The sequence below is a fragment of the Mobula hypostoma genome, chromosome 15 (assembly GCF_963921235.1).
Source record: "Mobula hypostoma chromosome 15, sMobHyp1.1, whole genome shotgun sequence".
Lineage (NCBI taxonomy): Eukaryota > Metazoa > Chordata > Chondrichthyes > Myliobatiformes > Myliobatidae > Mobula > Mobula hypostoma.
Genome location: NC_086111.1, coordinates 39861030 through 39880870, shown reverse-complemented (window position 1 = coordinate 39880870; position 19841 = coordinate 39861030). Strand labels below are relative to the sequence as shown.

The 19841-nt window shown below is 38.5% G+C and overlaps 1 protein-coding gene across 12 annotated transcripts in view; it reads left to right on the top strand.

The window, feature by feature from the left end:
• Window positions 1-19841, top strand: part of LOC134356788 (microphthalmia-associated transcription factor-like) — a 267666-nt gene that overhangs the window by 221691 nt on the left and 26134 nt on the right. For all 12 annotated transcript variants that reach the window (XM_063067924.1, XM_063067922.1, XM_063067920.1 and 9 more), the window contains 2 exons: window positions 4438-4665; window positions 9187-9210. In XM_063067924.1, coding sequence (XP_062923994.1) covers window positions 4438-4665; window positions 9187-9210 — 252 coding nt within the window. The remainder of the gene's footprint in view (window positions 1-4437; window positions 4666-9186; window positions 9211-19841) is intronic.

The window sequence follows — 19841 nt, the reverse complement described above, 5'->3', positions numbered from 1 at the left end:
GTTTTGTGCACTTTATGCAGCCCTGGGTAGGTCTGTTGTCTAGTGTAGTTTTGTGTTTTTTTTACATAGGTTAGTGTAGTTTTTGTATTGATCATGTAGCATCATGATCATGAAAAACGTCTTGTTTTTACTATGTACTGTACCAGCAGTTATGGTCGAAATGACAATAAAAGTGACTTGACGTGACGACTTGACTTGACACAAGTAGATAGGATGATGAAGAAGGCAGATAGCATACTTGTCTTCATATATCAGGACATAGATTAAAAGCGTCGGGATATTATGTGGCATCTTAAGAAAACACTGGTTAGAGCTGCACATAAAAGTGCAACTGGTCATTACACTATATAAAAGACGTGGTTAGGCTGTGAAGAGTGCAGAGGATGTTCAGTAGAAGGTTGCTTGGATTGGGAGACTTTATAGGAAATGAAGGAGACTGTGTAGTGACCTGATAGAGGTACATAAAATTATTAATGGCGCAGGTAGTGTAGATGATCAAAATATTTTTCCATGGGTATCATAAATAAAGGGTTTAATGTGAGAGGAACGAGTTTTAAAGAGGGGTTTTCTGGGAAAGATTTTTAACACAGAGAATGGTGAATATCTGGAACTTGCTCTAGAGAAGTTGGTGGAATTTGATACAACCACCCTCTGCAGAAAGCAGGAACATCAACTGCATTACGGATGTCTAGTTGAACAGTGGCAGAGATGGTGAGATGGTTGGAGGTGCAGAGAGTATTTGAATATGAAAAGAATTTGAAGTAATGTACCACCCCTGCTTTTGTAGAGGTTCAGCATGAAAGACTAACTCACTCATGTTGCTCAAAGCCCAGTTCTTGTCAGACTGAATTGCTTTTCCAATCAATGTGTTTTTGTAGATTGAATGATTTTATGCATTACGTTCTTTTTATTACCAAAAAACCAAAGTACATTTTGATTAAAGGTGTGAATTATTCAGTCAGAATACATAAAATACCATTTAATGTTCAATAGTTATTGTATTCTGAGTTTTTTCAAAATTACAATGTCACTTGGCCACTATTTTAGGATATATTGTAGATCGTGAGTCAGCAAAATCACATTAAAGATTGTTTCTGTGAATAATGATTGTCAGCAAAGCATAATCTTAGATAATGGATTATTTGTTCAAGTTATCAATTATATATGTCACAAAAGTGATAGGGTACTGACATTACTTCAGCTTTAGTAATAAAAATGCCACACTGTTTTCTTGAGGAAAGCATTGGTCTAGCTCAAAGAGGAAAACTTCCTAAATATTTGTAATAAAACTTTCTGTAGCAATGATTTTCCCTTATCTGTTTTGGAGTCTTCGGCTGCAACTTTTTGTGTAGCTTTTAACAAAAGCTGGACTACATTTTAGTCTTCATACCATTTATGGTTATTAAAATCTTTCTTTTATGGACTTTAAAAGAAGTTTATATTGTTGAAAACATTTTCAAGTACAGTGGATTCCAGTTAATTGGGTCATCGATTAATTGGGACAGCTACTTTTTTGGAACATCTGTTAAAAACAAAAACGAATTGAGAAAATATCCAGGATTTCCTTTGTTTATTTGGGATACTAGGCTGCTTATTGCTTATTTGGGGCAGGAGACTGTTGCTGAACAGTTACTAGCATCAGTTGTATGCACTTGTGTGGCCATTAGACATTGCATCGTGCTTTGAGCAAACAATTTTCAAATAGCATCAGTTGCGTTGTGTTTGTTCAAAAAGCAGCAATTTTTGCCACTGATAGTTGGCGAGAAGTAAGCAATAAGACTATTCAGAACCGTTTTGCTCATTGTGGTTTCAAGCATTAAGGCTTGAAGATGCCAGAAATGGCCCGAAGTGAAAGTGAAATGATTTTGCTACTTCAATGAGTTAGAAACAATGAAGAATTTGAAGGTATCAGCAATCGTCCTGAATATTACAATGAAAATGAAGATTTGAAGGATGCAATCAGTGACAGCATTGGTTCATTATCTACACTTGGTATCTGTACTTATTTTGCTCATTGACAGTCAAAAGAACGTGACATGTATGAATTTCCTCTGTCAATAAATATTAGAAACTAATACACAGTTTTATACTACAGTGGTAGAACGGCAGTGTTCTAATTTGTTCTCTATTACATCTAAGTACATGATTTATTACTTAATTAGTCTTTTTTTTATACTTTTTTACTATTTCCATGAAACTTTGGCTAGTTTGAGCAGCTGCTTAATTGGGCCAAAATGTACTGATCCCGATGTGTCCCAATTAAACAAAATCTATTGTATTTCTTTCCCATGGCTAGTTGATATATGTGATATTGTAAAATCTCAGCCCAGTTATAATATGCTTGTAGCTCACAGAAAGTGATAACTCACAACTCTTTCATCTGAAATAGCACTTGGGAAAATGTTGCCCCCTTGTGGTTTAGATGTTATTCAAACTTCCACTGGAAGACTTTTCACATTCCCTAGAATAGCAAGGCATATGCCTGATCAACAGCTTACTAGACGTTGGCATTGATTTTTGAAGTCAACCATTAAACATTTACTACACTGAAGTTGCAAGAGCAACTCATTGAAGATTATAATAAGAGCCAAACAAATGATTAGTACAAGTGAACAAAAGACCCATGTCAGTGTTTCAGCACTTGTCCTTGTCATGCAAGGACATTCTCAAAACTTGTTTACCAAACTGAAACTAGTGGCTTTGTTCATAAACACTACTGTTATTGATTGATGTATTAACTTCTCCATGGTTTTATTTCCCATTTCATTTTCCCAAATTGCTATTTTTTTGCTCAGTTGCAAGGGCAAAGATAAATAAATATTGCTGTAGAATTGTATGTAATAGTAGCAATGAAGTTTTATGTCAACTGGTCAGATGGTCAGTGGTTCAAGACACATAGATGCCTATCATTGATTATTGCACATCTGATTTATCTGTGTGATATTTCTTTTGCTGGTTCAGTGAATATTTCTAGGATATATTAGTAAGGAAATGCAAGGCACTTTTTAGAAAGAGAAGAAGAAAACAAATATTTTGTATTTCTATAATTTAATACATTTTATTGAGCTTCAGATAAACCTGCATGTTGAATTTGTCTATCCACTGGTGACAGACAGCCTCTAATGGAAGCTCAAGAATAAAAATCGAGAATAAGACCCAAACAAAATAAAAGAAGAAATGAGAGTTAAGGTGCTATATGCATATCTATTTGTACATTTCCCATAACATTTGGATCCTTTCATAACTTATTCCATCACAGAGCTTTCTTTCTGTACGTATCTTCTTTGTAGGCCTTGTTCACTTTTCTAGTTATAGTGTTAAGACTGGAACGAAGAAATGAATTAGCCTTGGAGCAATTATCAGTGAAAAAATCATGGCTGCCCTATGAAAGAACGCATTTTATGCATAAAAACAGTGACGTCTAAGCTATGTAAAACAGCTAGTGGCAAATAATTTTTAATTTAAACAGCTTGATACCATAGCATTTTGAAAGCTGCTTCTGTGTGCTTCTGATACCATTATATGCATAACTAATTAAACAATTTTTTGTCTTAAGACCAGCAAGTTCTGACACCACTTTATCTAGGCCACTGGTAAATCATCTTGGATCATGGTTGTTCTGATTTTTGAGTGAAGTATTTAAGGTAGAATTAGAAAAACTTCGTGGTTAATTTGCTTCTCAGCATAGTAAATGTTTTATTTTACTTGAGATGTTCGAATTTAATCATTATCAGGTAAGTCTTACTGTAATGTACATATTTAACCTGCAATTGCTAATGCATTCAGTTCCAGATTGAAGGATATCTTTTATCAATTGCACAAAATTGGTTGTTCTTGAGTTGATTATCTCATGAAAATACCTATTGGGCTGTGTGTGTTGTGAATATTTTATCATACCTAAAGTAATAAATATGACATCCGAAAGTTATAAATAGACTTTCAGGATCTTCTGAAAGAACTGCATTCTAAAGCTATAATTTGCAATTAGATGCAAGTGGAAAGGGAATTGATTCAATTATAGTTTAATTTTTTTTAATTTAATATGTTGTAATTGGCTTCAGGATTTTACAGGCCTTTGTAGTTTCAAGTCTTTTCACTATTGCTTTGGGACAGCAATAGTAAATTTATTCTTTAGGTTGTCCTTGCAGTTCATTCATGGTAAATTCAATAAAAGTATGGTGCTTTAAAATTTTACAAGGGAATACTTTTAAGCTTCTTAGGACTCTGCCTTAATAATCGGCTGTGGTCTTTGACTTTTTTTTTGCTGATTTCAATGTTTAATCTTGCTTCATCTGATGAAAGAAATTTTCAGCTCCTCCAACAGTGACAATTCACAGCGAAGCCAGGATTTTTGTTAAACTGTGCAACACTATGCTTTGATAATAGAAAGGAACATATGAATAACGCTTCTTCTCTTTTATTCTGTTCTGCATGTAGGTGCAAACTCACCTTGAAAATCCAACCAAATACCACATTCAGCAAGCACAAAGGCAGCAAGTTAAGCAGTACCTGTCAACTACTTTGGGCAACAAATTGACAAATCAGCCCTTAAGCATGCCCTGTTCCAACCAAACGAGTGATCATGTCATGCCGCCAGGGAATGGAAGCAGTGCGCCCAACAGCCCAATGGCCATGCTAAACATAAGCTCAAATTGTGAGAAAGAGGTAATTTTTTTTTCTTTGTACAGTTACTATTGGCCTGGCAGTAAATAATTACAGAAAGCATAATCAACTTAAAGTAATGGTTTATTTAGTTCAATTTTTGAAATACTTTCTGCCTTTCTGAATTTTGTGCTTTCTCATTATGTGATAAAATTGTCGGTTAATATAATTTTGTCTCTGGACTCCATGAATGAGAACACTGTTTATTTAAAATCAAATTGGAATATTTATGGAGACAGAAAGTGGAGACAATCTTGTATGAAGAAGTATATTTCAAAGTATTACAAATGCTAAATTGTATAAATCTGCTTATAGAATCATGAACTTCATTAAGAACAAAGTTTTCTCTTAGATATCGTAACAACTAGACACTGTAGGATTGTAGTCGTTATTTTTCAACCTATAGATCATATATAATGCAGTTACATATGTAAGTTCAATGTTTCGTCGGTCACTCCGCTAGAAATGACAGAAGCTGTCTTAAAAACTTAGTATTACACTGTACGATTACAAGTGACATTATTGAAAAAAATATCTATCCCAGAGAACTGAAGGCATGTAATATAATTACTCTTCATATCCTTCTTGTGATTTACTGTTTTTGACTATTTCATTCTAAGTGCTTAAGTGTGATGGCAGCTCAGCTGATGTCCCTATCCATAAATACTTTTTTTCAAATATAATTGCAGGGACATTAGGAGCTACCTTGCAGAACATTCACATTGAAGGAAAATTTCGAATTTCAATCATTTAGAACTGAGCACGCAGTGTCTTATGTTATTTTTCTATTGGGAATAAAATAAAACCTTAATATGGAGTCAACAAAAAGTCTTGTAACAGATTGCATATTAATTTAGTTTGTCTCCTATCCACCCCACACAAACCCTACTGAATGGTGTGTAGTACTTAATCTATTTTACAACAGTGGATTGCTGATGATAATAATTCTAAAGTAATCATCAAAATTATAATATTTGGAGTAACATCCAAAGCTGTAAATTATTGTCATTCTTATAGAATAAGCAGCATATGTTAAGTAATGTTAGTGAGAATTGAGTGAAAATTGACAGTGGAAACAAGCATATTGCAGAAATACAAAATACTTTCAACAGTTTAAGTACAAAAAATAAGATACCATTGGTGGGTTCAAGTTGAGGGTTTTGTTTTTCCTGCACTCTGGGTGCTCCATATATTCCAGCTTTAAATGACTGGTTCTGATATGCTTACCATCTGGAAAGAGCATGCCATGTAAAACCACTAATGTCAGGCAGTTACTTTTAATATAGTTGAAGCTACTAGATTGAATTGAATTTATTTAAATCTTACATCCATCCCACATTGTGAGGGAGTAAAAATCTTTGCATTATGACTCTGTTGCAATGTACAGGCATGTGAATTTATAAGTCCAATGGCTTGTAGAAAGAAGCTGTCCCATAGCCTGTTGGTCCTTTAATGCTGCAGTACCATTCCTCAGATGGAAGCAGTTTATGGTTGGGGTGACTTGTGTCCACAGTGATCTTCCAGGCCCTCTTTACGTACCAGCTGCTGTAAATATCCTCAGTGGAGGGAAGTTCACATCCACAAATGTGCTGGGCTGTCCGTCCCACTCTCTGCAGTGCCCAGCGATCAAGGTTGGTGCAGTTTCCATATCAGGTGGTGATACAGCCAGTCAGGATGCTCTCGATGGTGCTCCTGTAGAAGGTCTTGAGGATTTAGGGGTTCATACTGAACTCCTTCAGTTGCCTGAGGAGGAAGAGACACTGTTGTGCTTTTTTGCCGCACAGCCAGTGTGTACAGTCCAAGTGAGATCTTCAGTAATGTGTATACTGAGGAATTTGAACTTATTCACCCTCTCCATTGCAGTTCCATTGATGTTGATCGAGGCAAACCTGGATCTGTTCCTCCTGTAATCCATGATCAGCTCTTTTGTTTTTTTTGGATGTTGAGGGAGAGGTTGTTATCTTGGCACCACTGTGTCAGGGTGTTAACCTCTCCTCTGTAGGCTGTCTCATCACCATTAGAAATAAGGCTAATCAATGTCACTATCGACCTTGTCAAAATTCAGAAGTGCCCTGACAGATTAATTGTCAAGCCAAAGTACACAGTTTAAAAAAGCAAAATGATCTCTTATTTAAGCTGCTAATTAAAACAAGAATAAATAGATGTTAAATTGGGGAGAAAGTCTTTTATTTTGTCACTGTATGGTCCTGCACTTAAAGAGATAGCTTTATTATCTGAAATATAATTTTGGGGGCTGAATTATGATTTAATACTATTCTGAGTATATATAATATACAGTGCCTTGAAAAAGTATACAGCCCCACAACTATTTACACATTTTACTGTTTCATTTTCTAGATTTAGAGTATATTGAAGTACGATATTTTGAAATAATTACAAAACATTGTGCATCATGTCAAATCAAAAGAAAAATTCCAAACCCTGTTAACAATTTACTAAAAATTAAAAACAAAATTGTGAGGCTGAAAAAGTATTCATCCCCTTTGTAATTACTATGCTATCTTTCCTCAAATACAATATACAGTATTATCTTACCAACTCACCCAATTTGTTGATGTAGCAAATTGGAGGAGCATTTGTTTTCAATGAATTCCTCAGAATACATATCCCCTCTCTCTGTGAAGTCCAACAGTATGGTAGATTTTCAACAGACCAATCCAAGACAAAAGAGCATTCAAGATAAGTCAGGGGAAGGATATAAGACCATCTCAAAGACGCAACATACTTCAGAGCTTATTGCAGTCTATCGTGAACAGGTGGAAAAAATACAAAACCACAGCCACATTGCCTAGTTTAGGCTGTCCCTCTAAACTTAGTCACCAGAGAAGAATGGCATTTGTGAGAGTGGCTACTGTGATGCCAACACTCTGAGTAAGATGCAGAAGCTTATGGCTCCACAATCTCTAAGGGCTTGCATAAAAATGGTATTCATGGAAGAGTGACAAGGAAGAAGGCCTATAAAAAACAACACATAACCTTGCCCATTAAGACTTTGCAAAGTGTCACTTAGAAGATACTGTAATGATATGGAAGAAGGTCTTGTGGTGGATGAGAACAAAGTGGAACTTTTTGGCCTCAACACCAGGTGGTACACATGGCATAAATCTAAGACTGCGCATCAGCCAGGTAACACCATCCCTACTGTAGAAGGTGGTGCAGGTAGCATGAGGCCTTGGGGATGCTTTTCAGCAGTAGGGACTGGAAATCTGGTCAGGATTGATGGGAAGATGAATGCTGCTAAATGCAGAGAGATCCTGTTTTTGCTAGCCTCTGCCAGAAAGTTTAAACTGGGGAGGATGTCCATCTTTCAGCAGGACAATGACCCAAAGTACGCTGCCAGACAACCATGGCGAGGCTTCCACAGATATACAATGGGACACATTTTGGTGCTGAAAATTTACAATGCCCAGCCGCTTGGTGTTCAGACGCAGCTAGAATTTGGCAAATCTGGTCTAAAATGATGTTATGTAAAGGAGGAATATTGTTTGGATAGTGGAGATGATACCCGTGCTCTATTGTTGTGGAATCTTTTAGTATTCCAGCTTAGCTGTTAATACTGAACTCTGGAATGGGGCTTCAGTGGACAGTAGTTGAAATCAGAAGCGAGAGTACTGCTAACTGATCCAAGGCTGTTAATCAGTGCAATGGGATAGTACTTAAACGTAGTTTATACGTTATTCCCTCCCTGGGGTGATATGGTTCACTTTCAGAAATAAATAGAATTTATTGGAAAAAATAATAATTTTTAAAGAACATCTAGGCTACTATATGTGGACACACCTATGCAAGTATTTAAATAAATTGACGCAAGGTCATTTGTTAATTGTATTGGTAAGCATGTCAGTGTATTCTTGACCAAATATTAAGATTGTATTATTGCTCATAAAAAAAGTATAATTTTTGGGACATCTGTGAAGGTCCTCAAATTTAAATAGACTTCTTCATGATGACGTTCATAGTTAGATTGTGGCCAGATTTGTGGAAATGATTATGGTACGGTAAGGGAGGGCACAACTTTTATCAGCACAGTTTCTTTTGAACTATTGTGAATAGGTTATTTATAGTTGACATCTACATTCAAAATTCAGCAATATTTCATGGTAGTGTAGCTGCTTTTGTGCGATTTACAGTAAAGAAAGAGCATACCCAGTAGAAGTTCCGGACTAAAGTTTCTTTACTCATTGCATCAAATATGGACATATTTTGCATCTTGGTGTTTTTTCCCTGCTGATACAATTGCCAAATTGCCAATTATTATTTAATTAAATAAAGGAACATCTCAGAAAGTAATGTATTTAATATCAACTGGACATGTATTATGAAAATAATTTTAAGCATGACCTCCGTCTAAGGTTTTTTAAACTTTATCTTTACCTTGTGTTGAACTTCACTCTCAGAATATCTAGATTTCTTTTATTTTAAACCTGCATTAATGTGCATGTGCACACACTCCTTAGCAATATCCTTTGGAAAGAAACTAATATTATTTATTTTCTTTTACAGGTTTGGTTGCCAGAAATGAAAATGGTAATAATTATATTATACATTAATATTACACTGAAAATCTGCTAAATTTATCATATTGTAACAATAGTTAAGATCTATAAATGTTGCATGTTTGCTTTGAAAACTATGAAAATATCTGCGGAGCCAAGTTTTCCCCAGGGCCCAGTAGAATCCTTGTGTTTGTGCAAACCAGTAAAACTAGAATTCCTGTTTATTGCCTCTTCATCGTTTTATTTCCGTTGACATTGAATGATTTTACTCTGACACACTTGCTTTCATGAATTTGTTTCCCTTGTCCTTCTTTGTTGGACAGGTCACAGATTTGGAGATGTGCCGAAGTAACCTAGGCAAGCAACTTCAATGCAATTTGTTGACTGTGCACAGATGAGCCACTGTGCACTGCACTGACATAGATGAAATGAATTTTCAGGGTGATGAATGGGGCGATGGTCAAAAAGGCTGCTTTGTCCTGTATAGTGTCAAACTGATTATTGTTGGAGCTGCACTCATCCAGCAAGTAAAAAATATTCCAGCAGGCTACAATTTACTGCTTATTAGAAGTGGGAAGGCTTTAGGTTGTTTAGAAATGAGTCACCTATCGCAGTATATCCAGCCTCTGACCTGCTTTTCAAACCAAAGTCTTCCTTCCATGAGTGCTGCTGCTGGGTCTTGACCCAAATCATGGATTATCCCTCTACTTCCAAAGGTGCTACCTGACTTGCTAAGTTCTATAGCAGTTTGTTTTTGCTTCAGATCCTAGCATCAAAAGTCTTTTGGCTCTCTATTTTCTCCCATTTTGCAGGTAATTATGTAAAAACCTGTTGGGAAGTAAGCAGCCAAACTGAGATTGTCCAGGGCCATATTCCACCATATTGGATAGCTATCAGCATTGTAAATGTGGGCCAGCTTAGTGAGAGATGCAGCTACTTCTGGAGCATAGATCTGAAGTACGGTAGCCAGGATGTTACCTTGCGGCTTACCTGTACTGTATCCAGTGCTCTCGGCCATTTCTTGACCACATGCAATGCATCAAAGATGCTAAGGAATGACTTCTGTGAAGATGGGGAAGAGAGCTAGATGGGTAATCTGCTTGACACTTCTGCCATAATATATTTGTGAAAGCTTCAGCCTTGTCATTAATGCCTTTAAATACTGGGCCTGGCCATCACTGAGTGTGAGTTAGCACACACAAAATGCTGGAGGAACTCAGCAGGCCAGGCAGCATCTATGGAAAAGAGCACAGTTGATGTTTCATATAGAGACCCAGCGAAAAGAGGATAGAGGAAAAAAGATGAATAGATTTAAAAGGTAGGGGGAGGGGAGAGAGAAACACAAGGTGATAGGTGAAGCTGGGAGAGGGTAAGATGAAGTAAAGAGCTGGGAAGTTGATTGGTGAAAGAGATGCTTCTTTCATTAGCTGCTTAGTCATCTACCAACTTTTACCTTTTGATGTAAAGGAAGTTAAGTGTTCTAATTTGATCCATTGGTTGGTGATCAATTTAGCCTTGTCTGTTGCAGTATTGTCTTTGTTGTTCAGGTCACAGATGATCCTTTGTTATAGTTTGATCAGGGTAAAACCTCATTTAGGTAGGCCAGGTAGATCACAGAGCCCATCACATCAGGAGATCTTTCTTCCACAACTTACAGTCTGATAATACCCCAAACCAGAACTGAGCACAGTACTCCAAGTGGGGCCTGACCAGGGTCCTATATAGCTGTAACATTACCTCTTGGCTCTTAAAATCAATCCCACTGTTGATGAAGGCCAATGCACCATATGCCTTCTTAACCCCAGAGTCAACCTGCGCAGAAGTTTTGAGTGTCCTATGGACTCTGACCCCAAGACCCCTCTGATCCTCCACACTGCCAAGAGTCTTACGATTAATGCTATATTCTGCCATCATATTTGATCTACCAAAATGAACCATCTCACACTTACCTGGGTTGAACTCCATCTTGCCACTTCTCAGCCCAGTTTTGCATCCTATCGATGTCCTGCTGTAACCTCTGACAGCCCTCCACTCTGTCCACAACACTCCCAACCTTTGTGTCATCAGCAAATTTCCTAACCCATCCCTCCACTTCCTCATCCAGGTCATTTATAAAAATCACAAAGAGAAGGGGTCCCAGAACAGATCCCTGAAGCACACCACTGGTCTCCAACCTCCATGCAGAATATGTCCCGTCTACAACCACTCTTTGCCTTCTGTGAGCAAGCCAATTCTGGATCCACAAAGCAATGTCCCCTTGGATCCCATGACTCCTTACTTTCTCAATAAGCCTCGTATGGGGTACCTTATCAAATGCCTTGCTGAAATCGATATACACTACATCTACTGCTCTTCCTTCATCAAAAAATGATTAGTCACATCCTCAAAAAATTCAATCAGGCTCATAAGTCACAACCTGCCTTTGACAAAACCATGCTAACTATTCCGAATCACATTATGCCCCTCCAAATGTTCATAAATCCTGCCTCTCAGGATCTTCTCCATCAGCTTACCTACCACTGAAGTAAGTCTCACTGGTCTATAATTTCCTGGGCTATCTCTACTCCCTTTCTTGAATAAGGGAGCAACATCTGCAACCCTCCAATCCTCCAGAACCTCTCCCATCCCCATTAATGATGCAAAGATCATTGCCAGAGGCTCAGCAATCTCCTCCTTCGCCTCCCACAGTAGCCTTGGGTACATCCCATCCGGTCCCGGAGACTTATCCAACTTGATGCTTTCCAAAAGCTCCAGCACATCCACTTTCTTAATGTCTCTATGTTCAAGCTTTTCTATCCACTGTAAGTCATCCCTACAATAGCCAAGATCCTTTTCCGTGGTGAATGCTGAAGCAAAGTATTCATTAAGTATTTCTAGTATCTACTCTGGTTCCATACACACTTTTCCACTGTCACACTGGATTGGTCCTATTCTCTCATGTCTTATCCTCTTGCTCTTCACATACTTGTAGAATGCTTTGGGGTTTTCCTTAATCCTGTTCACCAAGGCCTTCTCATGGCCCCTTCTGGCTCTTATAATTTCATTCTTAAGCTCCTTCCTGCTAGCCTTATAATCTTCTAGATCTCTATCATTACCTAGCTTTTTGAACCTTTCATGAGCTTTTCTTTTTTTCTTGACTAGATTTTCAACAGCTGTTGTACACCAGGGTTCCTGTACCCTACCATCCTTTCCCTGTCTCATTGGAACGTACCAATGCAGAATGTCACACAAATATCCCCTGAACATTTGCCACCTTACTGCCGTACATTTCCTTGAGAACATCTGTTCCCAATTTATGCTTCCAAGTTTCTGCCTGATAACTTCATATTTCCCCTTACTCCAATTAAATGCTTTCCTAACTTGTCTGTTCCCTCTCAAATACTATGGTAAAGGAGATAGAATTGTGGTCATTATCTCCAAAATGCTCTCCCACTGAGAGACTTAACACCTGACCAGGTTCATTTCCCAAGACCAGATCAAGTATAGCCTCTCGTCTTGTAGGCTTATCTATATATTCTGTCAGGAAACCTTTCCTGAACACACCTAACAAACTCCACCCCATCTAAACCCCTTGCTCTAGGGAGATGCCAATCAATATCTGGGAAATTAAAATCTCCCACTACGACAACCCTGTTATTATTGCACCTTTCCAGAATCTGTCTCCCTACCTGCTTCTCGATGCCCCTGTTACTATTGGGTGGTCTATAGAAAACACCCAGTAGAGTTATTGACCCCTTCTTGTTCGTAACTTCCACCCACAGAGACTTAGTAGACAATCCCTCCATGACTTCCTCCTTTTCTGCAGCGATGACACTATCTCTGATCAGCAGTGCCACGCCCCCACCTGTTTTGCCTCCCCCCCACCCCCGTCCTTCCTGAAACATCTAAAGCCTGGCACTCTAAGTAACCATTCCTGTCCCTGAGCCATCCAAGTCTCTGTAATGGCCACAACGTCATAGCTCCTCTGTCATGGCCACATCATAAATTCTTGCCCTCAAATTCATACATGTCTCCCTTTTCTGGATCTCTCTGTGTCTAGCTCAGGGGACAAACTGTTCACTAATATTTACTGTAAACTTACCGATTGCACATCTGCACCTCCTCTGTGCTTAATACACTGGGCTAAGTTTAAGCAGCACAGTAGCGTAGCGGTTGGCGTAACGCTTTACAGCATCAGTGATCAGTGTTCCGTTCCCACCACTGAACACGCAAGTTTCTTCTGGGTGCTCTGGTTTCCTCCCACATTCCAAAGGCATATGGGTTACTAAGCTGTGGGCAAGCTATATTGGCGCTGGAAACACCAAACACAACCCCGGACTGCGATAGTCATTGACGTAATGGATGCATTTCACTGTATGCTTCGATGTACCTGTAGCAAATAAAGGTTGCCAATTAAGGAAGGCAAGTTCAATGTTAGAATTCGTTTCAAGAGAACTAGAATATAAAAGCAAGGATCTAACGCTTAGGCTTTATACTGCATTGGGCAGACCGCACTTGCAGTATTGTGAACAATTTTGGGCCCTTTATCTTTGAAAAGATATGCTGCTTTGAGAGAGGGAGAGGGTCCAGAAGAGGTTCATGATCATGACTTAGGGAATGAAAGGGTTAATGTATGAAGAGTGTTTGATGGTTCTGGGCCTGTAGAAAAATGAGGGCAGAATCTCATTGAAACCTATTGAATATTGAAAGGCCTAGATAGAGTGAATGTGGAGAAGATGTTTCCTATAATGAGGGAGTCTAGGACAAGAGACCACGGTCTTGAAATGGAGGGACGTCCATTTAGAACAGAGATGAGGAGGTATTCCTTTAGCCAGAGGTGGTGAATCCGTGGGATTCATTGCCACAGACGACGGAAGGCCAAGTCATTGGGTATGTTTAAAGCAGAGCTTGTAAGGTTCTTGGTTAGTCAGGGCATCAAGGTTATGGGGAGAAGGCAGAAGAGTGGAGTTAAGAAGGGTAATAAATCAGCAATGATGCATTGATGGAGCAGACTCGATGGCCAAGTAGCCTAATTCTGCTCCTGTGTCTTAAGGTCTTATGACCTTATAAAGCTAATCTTTAATAAAGATCTTTATCTTTCGTATCCTGTATCTTATAAGCACATCATCCCTTTCACTCAGTTTCTCCATCTCTGTTGTATCTATTCTCAAGAAGAGGTTTTCCATTCCTGGAATTCTGCAATGTCCTCATTTTTCAGGACATATGGCTTCCCCTGTACCATAGTTGGTGGGGCCATTACACACATTTACTCCCAATGATTCGCGAGTCTGAAACCCTGCGCGTGACAGCAATTCTTCTGCAAAACAGTTATTTGTCATATTATCCTGTTCTTACCCTCACTGGCATGTGGCACAGGCAGCAATCTAGAGATTATTACTCTTGAGGTCCTAACTTTTTAGCTTCCTACCTATACTTGCTCTTCAGGATCTCATCCCTTACCAGTGTCATTGGTACCAATGTATATCACGACTTCAGGATGCTCACCATCCTCCTTAAGAATGTCATGGACCTGATCCTGTTACCTGGGAGGCAACTTAACATCTGGGTGTCACTTTCACTTCCATAGAATCTCCTGTCTGTTCCTCTAACTTCTGAATCCCCTATTATTACCACAAGAACCAGCTTCTGCAACCTCAAGCTCAGCAGAAAGGTTACAAGTTCTGTGATGTGCGTATCTGCTGATTCTGACGGTCCACAGGAACTCTATTGTTAACTGCAAGTCCACTTCCTTTGTCTATGCCATTTAACGCAATTGTGGTATCACAGGATGGAGAGTGACATTGATGTACAGATGAGAGTTAATCTTAACAAAAATAGTGTGTGATCAGTTCTAACAATGATCTTATGGGCAGAAGTATCTGCCAAGGCTGAGTTCACTCACCACCTACCGGAGATGCAGTCTCGCAGCTATGTTGTTCTTGACTCAGTCAGCTTTGTCAGTGCTGATGGATATTCTGTGCCCTTGTTATTTTCAGTGCTTGTTTCAAGTGTTTTTCAACATGGAAGATCAATATTTCATCAGCTGTGCGAGGACATAGGTGTATCAGGAGGTTTTCCTGCTGTGTTTAATTTGATGTCACAGACTTCATTGCCTGGAGGCGATGTTGATAACTTCAGGACTCAGTCCATCAGCTATATATTCCTTTACCTTCCTTCTCTAGAGGATTGGCCCTACCAGTGGGACTGGATCTACTCCCAGATTGCATTGTAGATGTCATCCATCGCTGAAGCGTAGTAACCTCACAATGACTGTGTTAGGCTGTTGCTTAACTGTGAAGAAAGTTCTTACGCTTTAGACACCAGTCCCTGGATGTTTATGAGGAGTACTTCGCAAGAGTGACTGAGCTGCAAGTCAAACTCCTTAGTGCTTAGATGGATGATGGTGGTCTACCCCAATGTATTCTTTTTACAACTAAGTGATTTGCTTGGTCATTTCAGAGGGCAGATAAGAATGTTGAAAATCTGCAACATTGCAGAGATTGGAAATTTTATATTTTTATTGACACAGAGCATGGAATAGGCCCTTCTGCCCCTTCGAGCCAAGATGCCCAGTAACCCCCGACTTAACCCTAGCCTAATCATAGGACAATTTACAATGACCGATTAACCTACCAGTCTGATGGCATATTCCCCCCTAATAGGGCACAAGTGAAGCAGAAGGTGTTTTACAACAGCCTGGAGGCTTTTGGTCATGATTACTAAGATGAGTTTTTCTTAACTTAGCCCAGTGGGGGTTGAGCTGACCTCTCTGATTTTAGTCCAGTACTTATCTAATGTGCCACCACATCGTTAATCCAATGCCCTACACTGGGTGATACGAGAAAGGGGATGTAGGAGGGGTGGGGTTGAGAGCTGCTCATAAGCAGATCAGGTACAGGGGCAGAACAACACAATGGAAGTGCTGTTAGCTTCTGCCTGCTACCTATATCCTAACTTCCAGTGTTTCAAAGTAAAACTATTATCCTTTTCTTTAAATCAGTGTTCCTTCTAAATTTTTTTTTTACAGCTGTGCAAACCAACCATTCCTCTGAGCAGGAAGCTTTTACATGGCTTGAAAAATGCGCAGCACTTTAAATGTTTTTTTTGTAGTATGCATGCTGTGAATATTTAGAATGAAAATTGAAAAATCACATACTTTTGATTTTATAAGGGATAATGAAATACAGCACAACAGAGAAAATCTTACATGTTTCTTAAACTTTTTTTCTCCTATCTTTATTACAAATCCATTGTCTATAAATATTCTCCAGTTTAATTTAGTATCCAGATGAAAGATACATTTTAATCCTCATTAGATCAACCAAATGTTCCACTTCTAGCCTGTTTCTGGATTTACTTTTGGTTGAGTTCATAAAACTGAATCTATGCTTGCAGTCAGCACTTAAAGCTTGAAATTTTCCAATGATGCCTATAAGACTTGACAGTTCTTAAAATTCTTCATTTCTAAGTACATAGTGAATGTCTTAACCAATCTTAATTTTCTGTGTTTATTGTTACAATTTATAACAGTGTTGTAACTTGAAACACTGACGATGTAAATATGTTGAAGCTCTAACATGTTTCAAAAGGTGTGGTACATTTATTATTTAGAAAATTTATGGATTATATTCATTAGCACAATTAATTACAGGGTATTTCACTATTATGTTACATAGATTTCAAAATTATATTATAATTATATTAACATTATATAAAGGAAAATTCCAACAGCGTGGCAACAAAGGCTATGTGTGTGGGAGCATTTCAGTTACTGCACAGCTGTGTACCCGCACTGCTTTGAGAGAACAGTGCTTTAAGTCCTTCTGTGATCTTGCTCTTTCCGTCTTTGTAATTTTCTACACTCTCTGATCCTTTGCGTGTAATCGTTTGGCTGCAGAGGTTCCATTTTCTGTAGCTTCTGTCAAACACAAATGCCTTGACATAATTTTTCCTTAATTTAAGTCTTAAAACATACATCCGTTTCTAAATAAAGTAGATCTTCCTCTGAATCTTTTGGCATAGTATTAAATTTTCTGTACTTATCTGTGGAGATTTTGAGCTGTAATGCTAGTTTTTATATGCAATAAAGGCCTACCTTTAGGGTTGACCTGTTTTCACATAGAAACCCTCTATCCTTTAGCTGTAATATTTCTAGTTTGACAACAAAAAAGTAGGATCAAACTTTCAATTTTGGAATGAATTTCAGTTCATCCTGGATTGAAGGAATTACTTTCCCTGACTTCTGTAACTGACGCAATGGAAGTTGGACAAGGTTTATTAAGGCAGCCAATGCACTGATGACAACAGCAGTATGCATTTATAGAATATCTACAACTAATCGATAATAATATCTGGAGGCACTTCACAAGGCAAAATAAATTGATGTTGTGACATATGTGGATATTAGGACAGATTCTCTGAACTCCCTGATTGTTTTTGACAGGAGGCAAGACCGGGGGTGGAACCTCATCTCCTGTCAAAACTGGAAAGCACATTTAATGGTTTTTTAATGTCCGGTCTTCAGAGATGTTTGAAAAATAATCTACAAAAAATCAAAGTAAACGATATTTTCTTCTTTCAGACTAAGGTAAAATAAAATGAATCCATTCTATGATGTTGTTAAATATGAAGAAGGCCAACTGTACTTGAGTTAAAATTAGTGGCCATTAAGAGCCAAAAAGAAATTTGGGTGGTCAGCATTTCTGTAAGATTAGGATTGAGGGAGGAGAAAATGAGTATAACTGACACTTGAGTTTGGGGATGAAGGTATAAATTAGCAAAAGACTTGAATTGCAAGCTAGAGCAGCAGAAAACAACAAAGCCAAGGATCGATTTTGTATTCCAGATGTTCTTGTGATAGTAATCAAATTTGGAAGATGATGGAAGTGCTCAGTAGATGTGGCACGAAGTGTCTAAACCATTTTGTCTGCCATTTTCATTTATGTCAGCGTCAGATGTAGGACTGAAGGATTTTACCATAATAACAGAAGAAATAGATGCAGAAAGAAGCCATTTATATCCTTGTTCCTGCTGCACCAGTAAGATTATGACTGTTTTTACACCACAGTGCCACTTTCCTGCACTAATCACATATCCCCTGTCTTCCTTAATGTTTAAAAATTGACCATCTCTGCATTAAGTATAATCAGTGACTGATCCTCTACACCTTTTGTGGAGACTCACTCTGGCTGATGATTGGTCCTGCCCTTGAGACTGAGTACTGGTTCAAGATACATCAGTCGTGGTAAATGGCAGCTTTGCATTTATCCTGTCAAGCCCCTTAATTTGCACCTTTCAACAAGATCACCTCCATTCTTTCAAATCTAGGGAGGAGCAGACTTGCTTAATCTCCCTGTTATGACAAACCCACCATGCTAGCAGTCAAATCTGGTGAACCTTCAGTGTATTTTACCTATTGTAGATATATCATTCATTGGGAAGGGAGACCAGACTTTATAGTGTTCTGGATCTATTTTCATCAAGGTTCTGTCTAATGCGATTGAGATGACCCTGCTGTTGTACTCAATCTTCTTTCACTAAAAGCTGATGTACGATTTGTACTACTGAAACTGATAAAATATGACTATTTGCTTGAAGTCACCCATGACTCTGAACACAGGCCCCTTTCATTTCCTCTCCATTTAGAAAGGACTCCAGGTTTAGTTCTTTCTTCTATTGAAGTTGATTCTATCTGTCATGTTCTGCTCCTTCAGTTCACATGTCTATATCCTCCTGAGCCCTCGAAATCTGTTTCACAGCCCACATGGTCACTTAACTTTGTACCATCAAACTTGGAAATAATACAGTTGATTCCTTCTTCTGGATTGTGTACAGCTGGGTCCCAAGCCCAATCTCTGCAACATCAAACTGGTCATAGCTTCTTAAAGTGAAAGAAACCAGTTACCAAGAACAATTGGAAATACAAACCAAAAACAAAGAAGAATTAAGCTGATGCTGGAAATAAAGAATAAAGCAGGAAATGCTGAAAAATACTCTGCAATCTTCAGGGGCAGTGCAAAGCCTCAGCTAATGGAACCACCACCCTACTGTGCCAGAGACCCAGGTTCAATCTTGACCTCTGATGTTGTTTCTGTGGAATTTGCATATTCTCTCCTTGATGAAGTGAATTTCTCAGGGTGCTCCAGTTTCCTTCCACATCCGAAAGGTGTGCAGATTGAATCAGAATCAGAATCAGGTTTAATATCACTGGCATGTGCCATGAAATTTGTTGTTTTGCAGCAGCAGTACATTGTGCTGGATATGAATAAAAACTATAATTTGCAAAGGAGGTATATAAAAGAAAATTAAATTAAATGAGTAGTGCAGAAAGAGAGGAAAAATACTGAGGTAGTGTTTATGGATTCATTGTCCATTCAGAAAATCTGATGGCAGAGAGGAAAAAGCTATTCCTGAAACATTAAGTGTGTGTCTTCAGGCTCCTGTACCTCCTCCTTGATGGTAGTAATGAGAAAAGGGCATGTCTTGGGTAATAGTGGTCCTTAAGGATGGATGCCACCTTTTTGAGGCATTGCCTTTTGAAGGTGTCCTGAATGCCTTGGAGGCTAATGACCATGATGAAGCTGGCAGAATTTACAACTTTCTGCAGCTTTCTCCGATCCTGTGCAGTGGCCCCTCCATACCAGATGATTATTGGCCACCGTAAATTGACCTGAGTGTGTAGGT